We start from the raw sequence: 16,098 nt of genomic DNA, 5'->3' as shown, positions 1-16,098 counted from the left end.
CTCCTCTAATCATTACAACTTTTTCAAACGAAGAAGTCTTTCTGGAACACGTGCGCAACTTACTCTCACCTTGCAATCTAGAAATCCCAAAAAAAAAAAAAAAAAAAAAAAATCAAATGTCCTAAAAGCACAAAAATTGCGTAGTTTTCTTCTCACATTTTACAATACGAGACCTGGAATCTCAATTCCCTTTATACCTCTACTTACCGCCAGTGTTGCTGTCCATTTTGCAACTTGATGCGCCTGGAGGTGTGCCTCTCTCTGAGCACAACAGAGCTACTATTTATCTTATGTTCATATGTTATGATGGAAACCTTGTAACAATTTTATGAATAGAGAGAAAAAAATAAGAACCTTTTTCATGATGTGCCAAAACAACTCCATCTACCAAGAGTAACAACTTGCAAGTAGTATAAGTTGTATAACCTTTTTTTTTTTTTTTTTTTTAAATTCAATAACCCTTATGAATCTTTTGGTTAGAAAACTATATAAAAAAAAACTCGAAGTTTAAAAAATCAAAAGGCATGCATTAGGAGATTACAAGACTAATAACTTATGGAAAGTTTGACGGTTATCAAATATCGTCAAGAAAAAGATGACGTGTATAAACAGTAGCAAAGCTTCGTGCTTCCAAAATTGTATATTTAATAGATATCACATCCATAGAACTTTACAGATATTCATAGCTACATATGTTGACATTCAGAACTAATTTTGGGTTTCCAACAAATAGTTATAGTCAGTTCAATTTGAAAAACTACAAAGATATAGCGGTATGAATAAAACCAACCTAACCGTAGAAGAAATACAAAACCAGAGCACACTCTTACAATAGTCTACAACCAATATCATGCTGAGGAAACAAAGCTCATTTGTACATACAACAACAACATCAACAACCAATAATGCCTCATTCTTCTAGCCTGAATATTGGGTCACTATGAAGCAGCACAGTCATAAGCTTGAATTGCTTTCAGAAGGAAGTTCTTTTAAGTTGATCCTAAAGTAATCCTAAATTAATTAGAAACTTCTGCAGTGTTTTGCGACCCCATTGCATGTCATTTTGCAATACATCATTGTTGATTTGCTCTGAGTAAGACTGCTCTTCTCTTTTTGGTAAATGAAGCTTTTGTTCAAATTCTGTCTCGAGCTTTTCTTCCTCATCATCAAAAATTTTGGAAGGTGCTCGTTGAGGTGCTTCAGCATATGGTTCTTGCTTCTCCACTAACTGAATTTGGTTAGGTTTCAGTACATAGAAAAAAGAAAAAAAAGACAAGATGACAAAGAATAGCATCCACAATAGAACAGCTTATTAATTTCCGTCTTGGGAGAGTTGCATACTTTAAAATAAAATGCAGTAAAGCGGAAAGCGGTCTCACATCTAATCACTAACATAAGGCAGCATGCACCGGATTGCTGAGTGGTTATTCCCATTTTCAATTTTCATGTAACTGAAGTAGAGTGCACTTTGTAAAACAAAACTTTTGAATCTGATAGAATGCATGAAGAACACTTGGTGGCATAATTTGGACAAATATTCTAGGTAGTAAATTTTGATTCCAGATTATAGTACTATTTCATCTGCAAATATGAAAACTTGGTCCTTTGAGTAGCTTAGATGCTCTTGTTGCATACAGTAAATACTTAAGTTGTTAATTGACCCTTTCAGTTTGATTTGTACAAAGCATCAGAAGCAATTATTCAATATTGACAGAACAAAAAGGATGCCTTGCCATTTATCATCTTGAGAAGTTCCTCTTTATGAAAATAAAGATTTCAAGAACATACAACTTCAGCAACGTGTATCTCCTACTCCTGAATATGTTGTGATTTATGGGAAGGGAGTATTATTTTTGGCTTAGGTAGATATAGAAGAAGAGAAGAGAAAAAAAGATTACACTCTTCAAGCAGTTACCTCTGGCACAATATCATCCTTAGCTTCATCGGCCCCAACAGAGGCATCAAATGTAATTGTTTTCTCACTTTCATCTGTGCTTGCTTCTTCATTTGGCACTTTTGACAATGGAGTCAAACCAGGAACCAGATCAGGGCCTCCATGATTAATCAGGTTTCCTTCAATGTGTGTGCTTCCCGGGTTTTCGACTGTCAAAACTCTGCCATTATTTCCAAGAAGCTCCTCTGCTATTATTGCAACCTCGTTTGGGATAGCTGTAGATTCCTCTTTTGGGTCACTAACTATTGCACCGAACATTTTGCTACTAGCACTCACTTTGGGGTTCTCATTTGAGTAGCTTATATTATCTGCAACAATAGCTTTGGGCTTCTCTTGTGGAAGAGTAATGTTATCGGCAATGATTTTTTCCTTGTGTGGTTCTATAATTGGTTTTTGAGCTGGAGCTGTATCACTGTATGCAATGGCAGATCCCTGGTTCACATGAGATCCCACTTCCTCTTTTGGATGACTGAAGTTCTCAGAAGCAATCATCATTTCCGAGTCAACCATTGAGTGTTCATTTGGGTCAGCTAATTGCTCTTCCTCTATTATCTTCTGAAACTCAGCATTGTCCCAGTCCTCACAAACAGTGATCATATTCTCAGTTTCCCATGTCTGAAAAATTCGATCAGGACCAGGTTGCCACACGATATTCCCAGTGATTTCTTTTAGTACAAACTTGAACTTGACTGCTTTTCCAGCAGGTATATCCTAGTTGAAAACAATGACAAAGTATTTCATCAATTTGTCTTTAATTCATATATTTCTACAGTCTTTCACTCATCTTTTTTCTACTCACCAGCTCAACAGTCCACATATGACCATCTGACCAATTCAATGGAATCGCACTTGCAGGGTCCCATAGGCCGAACATTGGATCATCCCCTACTACGAGAAATTGCTCACCAAATATACACCGTTTCTGTAACTGAAATCTTACATGAACAGTCTTTGATTGACCTGCACAGCAGAGGTGGCATTGAGAGTCTAAACATAGTGGCAAAATGCTAAAGAGCAATAGGAAGTAACATGATTCTTGAACGTAGGAAAATTCTAAAGACAGGATATAACTTACAAGTTTCTTGACTCTGAGTTTCTGCAGTTTCCAAGTCTGCCTGCAGGGAGAATGTGATACAAAAGTCAGATTGATATTTTTTTTGAATCCCCAAAATATTTTATTCTGATGGAAAACCCCCATTTAGTTCAAGTATTGGAGAGAGATCAAAGCAAATGGAGAATCTTAAATATCCACGAAAGGAATCCATTTCTGAGTCTTCCTCATCGATTTCTAACTGAAGAGCTTTTTGGAATGAGGAAAAAGAGCAAAAAAGAACAGAATATGCTAAAGAAAAGTATTAACCATGCGAGTACAGTTTCTTGTTTGTCGGTTACTTCATCAACCAGCATCAACAAAGAAACAAACACACGCCGACACACAAAAAAAGAAGAAGAAACAAATTATCACTCTCTCGTTTTTGCGATGATTCAATTGGTTTTTATTCCCTATGGAAAAAAATTTGTCAATATGGCATTCAATCTACACTGTTAAAAAGCATTTGAAAGGTTTCCACCAATTTACTATGCCAAAGAGTATCTGCCTAGATGAGTCAAATAAGATAACTAGTCCCTGCTGCCAAGTAAAACACTTAAAAGAAGCTCCGAGTTATAAAACCGTTCATAAGATTCCTTAAAACGTAGAAATAGCACAAGATCATATGAACCCAACAACCATAAGAGAAAGCGAAGGATCGAAAGGATCTTATGGCGGGCAATATACAAACATACATACAAATTTTAACAGAAAGCCTGATATTCTGTTCATTGATACCAGAGAAAGATGGAGAGCAAACCTGGGAAAGAAAGCTCAACGTTTTTCCATATTTTACAGCCAAGAAATCCTATCTGCTTTTACATTCAGGGAGGATCGGTGATTTAACAATTCTCTCAATAGCAAACCTAACTCAACACTTCAAAAATCACATTTTTCTTCCTAATTTTCTTCTCAGAAACAACGAAAACAAAATTGTTTCGTAAAACCAAAAGCAACTATCCAAAAAAGACCTGGGTTTTCGAGGAGAGAGAAGTGACCACCGGGTGTGCGGCCTTGTGGCGCACAGATATCAAATGCAATAACCCAAAATTGACAACTTTCTGCGACCGCAGCAGGGAACAAGTGTCGGGCCTAAGAAGAAGACACTCTTTGGGTGGAACAACCAACTTGTCAAAGATGATCATGGAGGTTGAACTCGGTAGGGTTCTCATCGCTCAAAAGTCTTCAGCAACTCGGTGGCAGCAACAGCAACCCAGCGAAGCTAGACTAAGCTGCTTCGAGAAGTAGTAGTTTGGATTTTTGTGCTTTCGTTTGTTTGTTTCTGTACTTCGAGAGCTAATCTGACATCTGGTGGTCATTATTGGGCCGATATATAATAATTACAAAAAATAATAAAAGAAGAGACCCGATTCCACGTGGCGTTTTGACAGATAACATCACGAATTGAACGAGTGATGAGAAATTCGTGATGAGATGAAATGATATTAAAATTAAAAATTGAATATAATTTTTTTTAATTTAAAAAATTAAATTTTTTATTTTATTTTATTAATAATTTAAAAAAATTATAATAATAAAATAAAATAAAATAAAATAAAATGAAATGAGATGAAATAAGATGAATTAAAAAAATTATCAAAAAATTCACAACCGTTCGTTATGAATTTTGGCGGTGTCACGTCACGTGTCCCACCTGAGTTCTTTAATTATCAGGGACCAGGGAGGGCTTTTAAGCTGTTTAAGCTCGGCCCGGAGTTTTAATCGGGCTTAGATTTTTGCCTACTGTCCTTAAGCCCAATCCATATGGTAGTGTCGGTTAGATATGAATGGGCTTGGGCCTCTTCATAATTTGTTAACCACCAAAAAATTGAGGTTTTACCTGAATTTTAGAAAATTAATGAATTCCTCAAGTCTAAAAATCGTAAAAAAGCTTGAGCTTGACTCACGGTAAATAGGTATGGCCAAAAGAAAATTAATGATTCTTCCGTGGCAAAGGTGGTCGCGGAGAATTTTAGAAACAATATCACTATTCTATTTTACTTTGTTAGCAAGTCTAGCGAGAGTTTTTAATATGAGAAATGATATATGAAAATATTATATAATTTTTTTGAAAAAAGTAAGTAAATACGAGACTCACATGAAAAAATTAATTTTTTAAGAGTTTTGCTACATATAGTCATTTTGTGTATTTTTTGCGTATTTCACTGATATGATTGGCTAAAGTAATTATTTTATATTAAAAAAATGATACAGTCAATCACATTAATGGAGTGCACAAGGAGTATGCAAAAGTGACTACACATAGAGTTTTTGATTTTTTTAATAGAGGACCCCACTCTTTTTCAAAGTGATTGCGCGATGCTTGCACAATTTACTATTATATGTAGCATTACTCTTTTACACTATAAGAAAACTGCTTATTTGTGGCCAGTTAATTCCAGCGAAATAACTATTTATAGCCAAAATGAGTCTGTTTTGATCACAAATGGTCTTTTCGCTGTAATTAAATGACCACAAAAGTCTATTTTTCTTGTAGTGTCAATATGTACTCTCTATGAAACGCCCACGATCGAACTCTGATCATCATCTACACACACATACATCTCCATCATGATATACTAGTACTTGTACGCATGATTCCTCATTTGATAATTTGATAAGTGCTAAAATTGACTTCCTAAACATATGTAAAATGTTTTATGTTCAACCGATCATATGACGTTGGCCAACTGGTTTGGTCGTAGATGGCATGCTTTAGCTGAAGTTAAAAGATTGGCAAGTGAGAAGAAAGAAAGGAAGAAGAGGAAAGGAGACCAATGGGCAACTTTAGGGTTGCTTACTTATGAAGAATATATATGCTAGATCTATAAATAGATATCGCAAAAAGTAAACCTTGGAAATTGATGTTCTCCAAAGGCTTTCTATACACGTAATAGATCGTTGTTAGTCATAAGTCTCATATTCAATGTGATATTTGATGTTCTTTTTCGTTCACCACATGTTCTCCAGAGGTTTCATACTATATACATTTAACGGATCGTTGTTTGTGATAAGTCTCATATTAACGTGTTATTTGGTATTATTTTTCATTCACCACACGTCCGTCAAAAGTTTGTTTCTGCTTGCCATTCATGCACTTATGCCACGTGCCACAAAGACACCTTTCGTTGGGCTGTCAGTTATATCTCAAAGTCTCATCTACCTGGCCGGCAACGCGATCTTATTTACAAACTCAAGATGACGTCTTCATCATTATCTTGAGTTTGAGAGGGAATGCTAAAATATTATCATACTTATTATAAAATATATACATAATATTCTAGTATGCATGGTAATATGACTTACTCTCTACTATATTTAATTTAATTTATAACTCAATAATTAGTATCATTGATTCATTGTATTTTCATTCTTTCTCTAACCCAATTCACCTATAAATAGGGACATATGTTATGCATTCAATAACAATTTGACAATAATAAAAATGTAGCCTTCAAAGGCTCTCTCTCATTCTCTTTTTTCAATCTCCTTTTCTATTTTATTTTATTTTATTTTCTACGTATATACAAGAGTATAAGATGTGGCGGGTTCAAACTGGCCATATAAGTTCATGCCACCTGCTTGTGGCCCTTTGTGCATGGATGAACGAGTGGATGGGTTAGGCAATGTGCCCTTCAGGGGCATTAACGTGCAAAGCAACAAAATATTGGAAGTATAAAACAATGCTCCAACTTGGATGCTAAAACTCAACTAAATACACCGCACAAGTAGGGCACAGAGACTACAACAAAAACTAGTTTTTGCCGCGGAGGCAGTTGGGTGGAAAAACCCCCAAATTTGGTGGGAAAAAAGTATTCCCGACCAAATCAACTCATGGGTTGTTCATCGATAATAACCGGCGATAAGAGATTGTATTGATCATAAATAGTTTCTATTGGTCGAAAATAATAGCTATTTCTAGCGGGCTTTTTTGTGGCAAAAACTAAGAAAAAATCTATTCATCATTCCAACTCCCATCATCTTCTATCATCTCATGATATGGCATTAGATGATAGGTTTACAAGTGAAATGTAATAAATAATTTCCAATCACCTAATGTCACATCATAGAATGATAGAATAATGATGGAAGTTTAGATTATGAGTAGCATTACTCAAAAACTATTTATAGTCGTGGGAAATATCATTGTGAATCGTGAGAGAAGAAGACTAATTTCGACGGTATATAATTGTCAGTTGAGCTTTTTTCACCAAAACAAGTGGTGATAAAATATATTTGATACAACTATAAATCACTGGAAATACTTATTTGCCACGAAAAATACTTATTTCCACAAATTTAACTGGTGGAAAATAATTTATATAAACTTAAAAAAAAGACTATTTGTTGTGAATATAATTCGCAACAAATAGTCTTACATAAACAAAAAAAAAAAAAAATAATAATAAATTAAGAATATTGTAATTACAAGAAATCAGTGGTAAAAAACATAAGAATGTGTATTAAGACTGGCCTTTAACATTGTCGTTTTGATACGTTAAACAAAAAACAAAATGACACAGAAAATTATGCATTGATACTGTTGCTCAAATCACATGAATTTGTAATTTTTTAAACTATTCTCTATATAAACTTAATATTTTTCTGTCTCAAATAAATATATTAAGTCTAAAAATGAATAAAAATTACAAAACTATATAAAAAATGTGCATTGTAATTTGTATATATGATTGTTGGGTAAAAGAAGGGTTGACAAAATGTGTTTGTTGGATAATTAGGTTGAGAAAAAAAATTAATTAGAAAATAATAATTTAAGTAGCAAATTAAATTATTAATCAACATATGGTTAGTGTAATTTCAAAATATGAAAGAAAAGATTAAAAATATTATTATTAAAAAAAATAATATTATATTATTATTTTGATGAATCCAATGGCTTATCCAATGTAAGGTTATGATCCGTGGATATGGATGTTTTATATTTATGAAAAATATGTACTTTACATCAAATTTTGAAGATGAATTTGATGAAACCAATATCAATTCTGTCAGGAGGGAAAGAAAAAGAGGAAGGGAAAAGTATAAGATGCAGTCTCAATATATACTATTCGAGTTGTTGAGCAATGAATAAGGAAAGAAAGAGGAGCATCTCTCAAATGGAAAAAAAAAATGAATGGACCAAGGAAACTTATTTCATTGAAGGCCCTCTGGCCCCTCCCTCTTCGTATACTATGGGACTTGTTTATACCACCTTTACGTAAAGCTAGCATATATGTTTTATGAGAGTACCTTTGGGCCGGTCGAGCTGTCCAATCTCAAAAAGCAGCCCTCTAATGACGGCCCTCCACATATGTCGTTTAATTTACCTCTCTTGTGCTTGCCAACAGCTGATAAAAAAAAACACAAAACTCCTAAATCTCCCGTGCCTTCTTCATCTTCCACCAAAGAACCCTGACCTGTCCAGTTCTGAAATAGATTGACAACAGTGCATATCCCTCCTTTTCAGTGAAAGTGTAATTGTTTTTCAAATGGGGTCAAAGTATCTATAACTACAAATTTAGATATTTTTTCAAAATCAAAGTTCACAGTTGGAATAAACCTAAAAGAAGAGGCGCATAAACTTGGAAGTTACTAATTCAAGCTACTTACTGCCCAAAAGTCCAACCTCTTATGATTAAATTCCAAGTTATTACCTTCACGCAACTTATAGACGAGCATGTATGACCTCAACCTCTATAAAATTACTTCTAAAACAAATAAGAAAATGTGTCTCGTAATGCAAAGCAGTGGACTTGTGAAAATAAAGGAAGAGCCTGCAAGGCCTTGTCACTAATTTCTACACTAATAAACCAACTTTCCAATTGCCTTGCTTCCCATATGCAACCCAAGGAAAGAATAAATGGATCTCCTTTCCATATCTTTCTTTTATAGGTCTGAGTAAAGGACACAGACCAATCTAGTAAAAGGGCACAACACCCTGCTCCATCTGACATCAATCACTTCTTAAAATACCAAATGTGAATAATCTGTAGTTTTGGACACGTAAGCACTTCTTATAACTATAGTTCTACAACAGGAAGCACTTCTTATACTCATTCTCACTGCAACCCATTCTCTATAAGCAACCCATTCTCCAATAACAAACATGGTTATGTAATAAGTTTCAACATAATTTTTAAGAGAAATTTTCACATAAGTGCTAAAAGTCCCACTAAGGACCAGAAAGAAAGAAAGAAGAGAAAAATTACTCCTGGAAAGGGGTTTTGCATTTAGCTAGGCTGGGCCCAAGCCCGCCACACCTAGGGCCCGCGATCCCCAGTGGGGGAAGGCTTAGACAAACCCAAAAAATCGAGGGAGAGAGAAGGAATTGATAGGTTTGCCAATCGTCAAACATTAATTAGTGGTGGACTGGTCGAGACCTTGTCTCCTGCAAGATCGACCACATTATATGTGATTGGGAGTGGCCGGCCCCGAGGTCAAGCCCCTGCAGCCGATAATAACAACATTATTAAATGCAACATCACGATAGCCAAGGCAGAGGCAACCAACCACCAAGAAACCCCACAAGGGAGTAGCTATAAAAAGGAGAAAGCCGATGACAGGAAGAGGTTAGATACTCAGTACCAACCTTTGCCCTTTCTTTTTTTGCCTTAACTTCTCTGCGACATTGATTTTGGCATCAGAGGCCCATTGGCTCCAGCCAAGCACCTTCCCCTTATTGCAGGTACCAGACCACAATTGCGGGTGGCGGCTACAAAACACGCCTTAACAACTCCAGTTGAAGCAGAGTATATATACCTTGCATGACGTTATTGTTCCAAACTAAGCACAAAAATCCTTGCTCCCTTAATATAGAAATAGAGTTATTTGGTTAATTTAAAATAAGCAACCTATATTACAACACAATAGTAATAGTTATACCATCATCTTATATTAGTCACAAGAGTTGACGCTAGACGCCCTTACCATCAACTTTTGTGAGCTTGTCAAGAAAAATCTTTTCTGCAAATACTAGAAAATGTTTAAATACTCATATAGATAGTCAGAGCAACCCTTGATCATCTACTAAGAAATCACTAGTTTGGGTATACAACGTTGCATCTTTATAGTAAGTCTTCCCTTTTTTTAAGCCAAAGTTACTACTCCCCTCATATTTTCAACAAGCATACACAACATAAAATCCCAAAATCATAGCCTAGTGTTGAAATTTAGCTTGTAAGCTCTCTTCAAGAACCTTTACATTTTCTTCTGGAACCAAAGAACGCTAAACCTCATCTAACCACACCCAGTAAACCAATACTTTAATATATCACAAAACCGTCACAACACAAAACCTCAAAATCAAAAGCCTAAAGACCATTATGTTTAATCCTAAAATTATGAAATATCCTAAATACTATTCTGTTTAACCCTAAAATTCTAAAATATTCAAGAAAAAATCAAACTAAAAAGCTATTATGCACAACCAGACACATTGAAAAAGTTACAAATTCACAGAGAAGCAAAAACAAATTCACAATCAAAACTAAGATAGGGTGAGTGAGAGAAACAAATAGAAAGAGAGAAAAGAGAGAGGGCGAGAGCTTACATAAATAGACAATGAGCAAAGGAGGTGGCGAAATACCATGGGCTATAGTGGCGCTATGGTGGGGCAGCCTAATCATGGAGGGAGAGAGAGTAGGACTGAGTAAGAGTTATAGAGAGAGATAAAGAGAGAGAGACTGTCACGAGTGAATCTAGAAGCTGAAGGAAGACTAGAAGAATAGGGAGAAAAATGATCGTGGTGGGCTTCGAGATTCAATAGGCCTTAGCTTTATGGGGTCAGACTTAAGAACGTGGGCTTTCATTCATGGATAGTTGCAACTAATGGGCTAGTGATTCCATAACGAAGTGTAGTTAAATAAATGGGTCTGGTGCCCGGTTCCAATTACTTAGAATTAATTAGAATGTTCTTATTTTGTTTAGTAGTGCACCAGGAAAGTCCTAATGAGAATATTCTATAGTTTGTTATAAGTTTGTTATCCTTATCAGACTAAATGAACAAATACTCCTGAGGGGAATCCTTAAGAATTGAATGCATAAAATCTCTACTATTTCTTCTTCTTCCTGGGAGGCTTCTCACTCTCAAAGTGAGCCTACAAATCCCATTTTTCAAAGAACCCTAACCCTAACCCTAACTTTAAACTTAAACTCCTTCAAATATTACACAGAAATCCTATTGGGGACCACTTTGAGTTTGATAAAACCATCCACAGAATAAGTATAGAGTTTTATTGGCCCAACCTCAAGGTTTAAGTATGTGAATTTGTGAGGGGGTGTGACATCTACCAGCGTGTTAAACCAGAAAAATCTCTACAAAGAGGTCTTCTACAACCCTTAGCCATACCCTCAAAGTCTTGGACCTATATCACTATGGACTTCATAGAAGGTCTTCCCACTTCCCAATCCTTTAATTGTTTATGGGTAGTGGTTCACCGCCTCACTAACTACAGCCACTTCACTCTCGCCTCTCACCCCTATACTGCATCCTCCCTAGCCCATTCCTTCCTTAGAAACATATTTAAACACCATGGCATGCCACACTCAATTGTGTATGACAAGGACAAAACTTTCACTAGCAAGTTTTGGACTAAGCACTCATCAACACAGTTAACACCCTTTGAGGCCTTATTTGGTTACCTGCCTCCCATGTTGCGAAGTTAGAGAAGACTTAGAGGGAGTATTGGGACAGATGGGGAAATGTAAGGGTGGATGAGTTATATTTTAAATGGTGAGCCTTTCAAGGCGGTTCAATGTCGATGCAAATAGCTAATAGGGATCAACTTACTTTTTGCAACAAATTAATGTTGTTATAAACAACTCAAAACGCGTTGGAATTGACTTTTTTCATCAATACTTTTTGCGGGGACATCTTTCTACCGTAAAAAATAATTTTTTGTGACAAATTCTTACTTGCTGGAAGTGAAAAAATAAAAATGTAAAAGATAATATTTTAGTGTCAAACCTTGAGTCACTGAAAAAGAATTGGTGACAAAAAGTCATATTTCTTGTAAGTTGAGCACAACAATTTAGGAGAGCAAGATTAGTAAGTTAAGCACAATAACCACAAGTAGACAAGGCATGCATGATATTTCACAAAATCTCACAATAAGCTCAAAAGGATGGCTATATATAGTATTAGGGGATGCTTGGGGAGGAGATGAGATGAGAATTTTGTGAACACTAGTAAAATAGTTTGTGAATAGTAATAAGATAGTTTGAGTTAACTATTTATTGGATTTTGAGAAATGTGAGAGAAAAAGTTGAATAAAAAATATTATAAAGTTAAAATTTTGTTAGAATATTATTTTTTAATATTATTTTTGTTTTGAGATTTGAAAATTTTGATTTTTTTTTTGTTTTTTGTTTTAAAATTTAGAAAAGTTGTAATGATTAGTTTGAAAATATTTATGTTTGAATGATATTTAGGAAGAAAATGAGATGAGATGATATGAGATGAGACATGTTTCCAAACATACCTTTAGGCACCACTAAAGGTATATCTCTTTCACTTGAGGATCTTGATAAGGGGAAAAAAAAAAAGAAAAAAAAAAGAAGAAGCCAAAACACGAAACACCAAAACAAAACCACAAATTAAACATGGACCAATTACTAGCATAAATGAAAAGGATTGGAGACAATGGATACCCAACAAAAACCATGCAATATTATTTAATATCTTAAAGAAGCATGAAATTCCAATTAAAACCCCATATCACCGTCAATTTTCTTATTTAAGAGGTTCATTAGAGAAGCTTTAACAATGACATTGTCACATTAGCATGTCCTAGCTATCAGCATGTTGAACAGGAAAGAACAATTATATGACCTAGACACACAAAGCAAAGATCATGACAGTAGTAGGCTATTTCTGTCTTGGGCATATTCTAAAATCCTTCGCATTTTCTTTTCAACAAGGAAGGTGGATACATCACCATGGTAGAAAGTTTGGAGGCGCCATCGATGTTATCATCAAAAAATTCTACGAGCTGAAGTCCCATGCGGTGAGCTCATTTTTGGATGATGGAAAACCTCTCATTTACACTTTTGGACTCATGATTGATCTTAAGGGTCAAACGCATTATAGGTTTTTATCAAGCCAAACACGAGAAGATTGCACTTGCATCGCATATATATGCACAAGCGGAGTGGCTACCAGCGCCTGTGGTCAATACGCTGTGCCTCCTCACATGATAAGTGTTAACACCTAAAAATAGCGCAACAGGCTGGAAGAGGAGAAATAGTTATTCTCGGCCCGCTGAGACTATTCGAGCCTTGATCGGTGTAGTGTGGAGCTCTCGGTGGTGGTCTAGTGTGGTTGTACGATGTCAGTGCTTACATACATGGCAGTGAGCAGTAAATAAATGCAGAGAAAATAAGAAATGGGGACACACAAATTTACATAGTTAGGTGCAAAGCCTACATCAATTGGAGTTTTGAGGGAGGGGACTATCCACTATAAAGTAATTGTTTTACAGTTTCTCATGGTCTCTCATCCTCGTTGTACAATGGAGATTTAAGCTCTATCTTCTAGTAGAGATCCCATCACTCGAGTCCCTCTTGCGAGGTTGAAGAAACTGAAGAAGTTGAATTCAAAGAAAAAGAAGTCTGTCCTCCCAAAATTCATCTGGAAGCCCCTTCTATCATCTGCTCCTCCCTTGCTTTATGTCCCATCATCTCTCTTTTACGTCACTTTTCCTCCTGCCACCATTTTCCTTCCTTGGCTCTTTATTCCCTCCTTCATTTTCTCTTTCTTCCTTCCTGATGAGTCCTCTCACATTGGGTTGGACTTGGAATCCAATATGAGTATGAGGTATTTTATCCCTTCCAATAAGTATGCCATGCCTACAGACTGTGAGAATCTATAAGAGATGTTGCCATAGGAATTCTTGGAATGGACAAGAAAAACTAGGATGATATGTGGGTTGTCTCCATATGGATCAGGTCCTGGCCCACAAAGCCATGTAGGGTTCGTGTCACATTGTGGGTGGAACTCAATCTTGGAGAGGCGGTGGCATGGCGTACCCATAGCAAAATGGCCAATGTACGCAGACTAGCAAATGAATGTGTTTAAGACGGTGAGGGATTTGGGGCTAGCAGAGGAGCTGAAACTGGATTATAGCTAGGTATGGCGGTGAGATTGTCATGGATGATCAGGAGATTGAGAATGTTAATGTGTAAATTTGCACATCAGGATGGAATACGAGGAAAGAGTCATCCTCGACTCATGGAGGTGATTCAGGCCACAATATTGTAACCGAAAAGGCCCACGATGGTGGTTTGGGTGTCGATTCTGTGCTCGAACGCACATCAATGAGAATATGTAGTAAATACATACATAAAATATAAATAAAGAGATAAACACATTGATTTTCATAATTCGGCATAAAAGTTTACGTCCACAGGTTGTTTAGAGGTGAAATCTACTATGATGGTGATTTTAAAGTCTCTCATGACTTCATATATCTCTCAATACAATGAAGGAAATTAAGGTTTCATGAGGTTGAAGATGATGACTCATTTGAGAGAAGATCCTTTGGAGTCACTGTGCATGGAGAACGCCGCATGTAGAGAAGTTGTAGAGAGTCCGTAGATTTGTAGAGATCTCCTCATTTTATAGAGGTTTATTTCTTTCTTTGGAGTAGTTGTGTCCTACTTTTCTTATGTTGCTGTCCCATGGATGTGAGTAATCTTATTGTGGATGTGTTTGATTTTCACTGTATTTTCTCGGTTAGCCTTGTATGCAGTTGACCCTCTTGCTGTTGTCACAAAGCTGGGGTCTTGCCCCACACTTCTGCAGGCTGTATGTGGAGATACATATATACCCAACTAAGCTTCCAAATCCTTACTGAATTGGGTAATACTTTCAAGGAGCAAATTTTGGTACAGTACTAATTCTATGTTAATTGCCTATTTTGGCCCTCGTAATTTGGCATGAATTACTGCTTCTTTTATTTTATTTTATTATTATTATTATTTTTTATTTAAGTAACATTACGTGCAACCCAAAAACATAAGAGTGGTCCTTTGAAATGCCTGTGAAGTTGTATCATTAATACTCATGATAAACAATAACGACGTTAAGTATTTAAATTTCAAAGTGAAAAATGCAAGTACGTGCGTGTTTTATATACATTATATATAATATAAATATATATTTATTGAATTTGATTAAAAAAAATAAAAAAGTTAGAATATAGAGAAATCTATCCGGTACTAGCTAGATTAGTATAACTTTATATATTAGTCTGTCTAGGATCTGATGATCCCAGCTTTATTCTTGCATTTACGTGTTGGTAACTCAGCTTCCAATTCAAGTAAAGCTAGCTTTCCACAATTCTCTCCCATGCAGATCTTGATCATGCAGTACTCTTATCCCCACTATGATCAATGATCAATGATCTCTGATTCTCTAATAATATATTCTGATCTACTATCTATCAAACTGCATGATGCATGCAGCTTCGAGCTAGGGTCATATATGTGTTTGAACTGAAGATTTTTTTTCTCTGAAAAGTTTCAAGAAAAAATTTGCTAGACAATTATTCAAAAGATTACTCAGCATACTGCATGCAACTCGATGATCCCCTACTGAATATTTTTTTAAACTAAATTTCGCCACAGCAATTCGATCGATCGGGACCATATATATGCATGCAATGCCTCTTTCATATATATATATATATATTAATCCCACCAGTTTCGGCTGCATGTTCATGTACTTGTAATCTAGCCGGAAAAAAAATATAAATAATCCTTTGGATGTACATTTCTTCAATCATGAACGCAGTAATTTGATTGAAGAAAATGTTATTGAAAAATAAATATAGCTGGAAGGCATTGATCATGATGTCGAGCTTTGACCTGGGAAATAATATTTAGTGTTCATTAGTAAACAGTAACAAATTATATATCTACTTATTAGTTAGGGCGCTCTCGTGACGTCGTACGTAACACGTGCTGTGCTTTGAGGCAGCATATATATTTTTAAAGAAAAACGATTGTTGCATGCGCCTGGTACAAACGGCGTGCAAACGTAACTGACGTGGAGACA

General features: G+C 35.7%; 1 protein-coding gene across 2 annotated transcripts; it reads right to left on the bottom strand.

Moving 5' to 3' along the window:
- Positions 1-776: 776 nt before the first annotated feature.
- On the bottom strand, positions 777-4,353 carry LOC121264024. 2 transcript variants are annotated; one of them, XM_041167052.1, is made up of 5 exons: positions 4,016-4,353; positions 3,030-3,069; positions 2,754-2,914; positions 1,916-2,665; positions 777-1,228 (listed from the first exon to the last, which is right to left on the bottom strand). In XM_041167052.1, the coding sequence occupies exons 1-5, from the start codon at positions 4,214-4,216 to the stop codon at positions 1,001-1,003; spliced, it is 1,380 nt and encodes a 459-aa protein (XP_041022986.1). In that variant the 5' UTR covers positions 4,217-4,353; the 3' UTR covers positions 777-1,000. The 2 variants fall into 2 exon arrangements, with proteins under 2 accessions (XP_041022986.1, XP_041022987.1); XM_041167053.1 differs by having other exon boundaries at positions 777-1,224.
- Between the last annotated feature and the right edge of the window lie 11,745 nt (positions 4,354-16,098).

Source organism: Juglans microcarpa x Juglans regia, chromosome 5D (genome assembly GCF_004785595.1).
Source record: "Juglans microcarpa x Juglans regia isolate MS1-56 chromosome 5D, Jm3101_v1.0, whole genome shotgun sequence".
NCBI classification, from domain to species: Eukaryota; Viridiplantae; Streptophyta; class Magnoliopsida; order Fagales; family Juglandaceae; genus Juglans; species Juglans microcarpa x Juglans regia.
The sequence above is the reverse complement of the archived record's forward strand: the minus strand, read 5'-3'. Positions and strand labels throughout refer to the sequence as shown.